The 3,083-nt window shown below is 33.9% G+C and overlaps 1 protein-coding gene across 1 annotated transcript; it reads left to right on the forward strand.

Annotated features, from left to right (window-relative positions):
* Nucleotides 1-1,312: 1,312 nt before the first annotated feature.
* On the forward strand, nt 1,313-2,859 carry cbln17 (cerebellin 17). The gene is made up of 5 exons (XM_048177779.1): nt 1,313-1,526; nt 1,637-1,678; nt 1,873-1,935; nt 2,085-2,213; nt 2,314-2,859. The coding sequence occupies exons 1-5, from the start codon at nt 1,340-1,342 to the stop codon at nt 2,595-2,597; spliced, it is 705 nt and encodes a 234-aa protein (XP_048033736.1). The 5' UTR covers nt 1,313-1,339; the 3' UTR covers nt 2,598-2,859.
* Nucleotides 2,860-3,083: the final 224 nt, after the last annotated feature.

A 3,083-nucleotide genomic window follows, 5' to 3' on the forward strand; every position in this document is an offset into this window, starting at 1 on the left:
TCTTTTCCCTCAGGACCTGTTTATGCTTACTCTCACCTCTTATTTCTCTCTCCATTGTCTGTCTGGATGATGCAAGTGATTTTATTTATGGGGTTTAAGTAGAAAGAATATGAAGAAGTTAATTTTTTAAGGTAAATAAATAAACGGAAAGCAGCCCTTTCAATTCCAGAGAAATAAACCTGAGCTCTTGGGCCCAGAAGAACAATCTTCTGCACAATAATGAGTAATTGGCTGATAAAAGGGGGCATAATGAAGAAGCATAAAGAGTTTTAGAGTATTTTGCTGCAGCCCAGTCCTGGCAACACTCGCTGCATTTTAAAGAGCTGTGCTTGAGTCTCAAGGGCATCAGGCAGGCAAGAGAGTGCACTTGACTGCAGCACTATGTGATGACACTGACACAGCATTAGGCAGGCTCTTTTTATTTACATTTAACAGAACTGGTAATAACCAAACAGGCAAGGGTGGCCTTAGAGATATTCCCATTTTCATGAAATGGCCTGATACTAAAACCTCTTTGCAGACTTAGCGTTTGTGAATGACTTTAGACCTTAATCATACTGAGGTATTTTAACCTTGAAATATAAATGTAAAATTATTTCTTTTTAGTAAAATGTTTTAAATGAATCTGTTATATTAAAATATTTTAATATAATTTAAAATATAGTAATAATAATATATTTTAAAAGACAGTTCGCATTAAGACATCTAGTTTACATTCCAAGTAAAAAGCAAGTTGTCATTTAACCTCATTCATTTTCATTTATATAAAAAATGGTGTTACTAAAAATTTGTTTTGAATCTTTACGTGCCACTGCGTGCGGTTACACAAGTGTATATACACAAACAAATAACATGCATAAGTAAACACAAGATAAGTGTTAAAAGCATCAAATACACCATCTTCTGCCAATCCTATAAGCCCTCAAGAGTAATAGCCTGACTATCATTTGTAGTAAAAGGGCGACCTCTAGTGATATTAAATACAGTTTTATTTATATTTTAGTTTTTATTTTAGTAAAAACTAGTCAATGAAAAGAAGTCTATGCTTCTTATGTTACACTACATCATTATGTTTTGCTTAAAATATAATTTCAGATTAATTTACCCAGACAGAAACTCAAGTGCACATGCTTTTCAGAAACAAAGAGAACTTTGCAGTTTGGATTCACTTGGATTAATCATTAACGTGCAGATACTGTGTCTTTACCCTTTGGCTTTTGGCTTTACTCAATTTCTGCCATTTAATTGGATAAGAAATATCTGTGTCAATAATAATGATTAACTACCTCAAAGACTATGTGTTATTTTCATAAACAAAAGAGTCTTTTTGTCTCTCAGGATGAAGGTGAGTGTTGCTCTGCTGCTGCTGTGCTGTCTGTCACTCAGTGATGGACAAACTCAGGTAAAAGATTTGGTGGCCAATGGAGAAAACAACCAGCCCAACATCTGGACTGAGGTGAGAGATTTAAGAGACATGATGGTGGAGCTAAGAGTCAAGTTGGATATGGCGATGAAAGAAAATGCAAGTTAGTACTAGTGGTTGCTTCTGTCACCCTTTAGTTATCTTTAAATTAAAGGAAATCACATGCAACATTAAATAAGTCATTTAAATAAATAGACTCGTAATGTTTTATAGAAATGGCAGAACAAATACTGGAGCTGAAGAAAGAGAATGCAGGTACTCAAAAGTGTAGAAAATGGAATGTAACAAAATGTGTGAAAATTACAATTTAAATGCCTTATTAAGAAGCATGATATGTTCTAGTGTGGGAAGAAAAAAAAATTAAGAACTTTATTTCACATAGAAAATGCACCATATTCCTTCTTTAAATATATATTTCAGCTAGAATTAACGAATTTGAATACTTTTAGCGATGAATGAGCGAATGAAAATAGGTGAAACCCAGCTGGACGCCTTTAAGAGAGAACATGCAGGTAAACTAATCAAAATTGTCCTTTTTATACATTTAAGGTGTTATTTACAGTCTGCCTTTAATGCACAATAGCTCTGAACATTGCTTTTATTTTTTTCTGGTGTTATTAAAGAGCTTAAATGATTTTCTTATTTTATTTTCTGTCCACAGAACAACCTAAAGTGGCATTTTCAGCTGACTTAGGGATCCGTGGTGATTTAGGTCCCCACAGTACTGAGATCACACTGACCTTCAACAATGTCTTCACGAATATTGGTAACAACTACAACCCAATAACAGGTACTTTGAGCTAGCCAATGTCTTGCTTAAAGGAAATTTTCCAGTTCTGATTTTCATCAGACCCATTTTACATTTGATCTGATGGTTTTGTCAATGGCAGGTCTCTTCACTGCACCAGTTAAAGGAGTCTACTACTTCAGATTCACTGCATGTGGTGTTCAAATCAGACAATCACTGGGTGCAAGTTTATATAAAAATGGGCAGAAGATTGTGTCAGTGGGACAATGGCGTAATCACGATCAGCACCGATACGCATCAAATGGAGCTGTCCTGCAGCTGGAAGTGGATGATGTAGTTTGCATGAAGCTCCTCCCGGGTTACACCATCTACGACAGTCCAGATAACCTCAGCACTTTCAGTGGATTCCTCATTTACCCATTATAGTGATTAACCATGCCATTCACAACTATATTACAACATGGACGCTTTTGTTGATCTTCTGGATGTTCATTCTCATCTATGCTCTTTTTCTACATTAGTTTTGAATTATAACTACAACCACATAATTGGTTGCTCTCAGAAAATTCACAATCACACTTATGCTGTATTAAGCTTATACTGTACCATGGAAAAGTCAGTAACTGTGATAATGATTTTACATGCTGTTGTTTGCATTAAATAAATTCTCTATCCTCTATTATAAAAATATAATAATAATCATAATAAATATATATATATATATATATATATATATATATATATATATATATATATATGTGTGTGTGTGTGTGTGTGTGTGTGTGTGTTTTGTATTATTAAATAATAATAAGGCCTTTTTCATTTTTTACAGTTTATTTCAATAATATGTGTAGCCTGTTTTGCTAAAGTCTAATGTGAAATGTGTGGTAGAAGTGAAGCTAAAACAGAGTA

Source organism: Megalobrama amblycephala, linkage group LG2, assembly GCF_018812025.1.
Source record: "Megalobrama amblycephala isolate DHTTF-2021 linkage group LG2, ASM1881202v1, whole genome shotgun sequence".
Lineage (NCBI taxonomy): Eukaryota > Metazoa > Chordata > Actinopteri > Cypriniformes > Xenocyprididae > Megalobrama > Megalobrama amblycephala.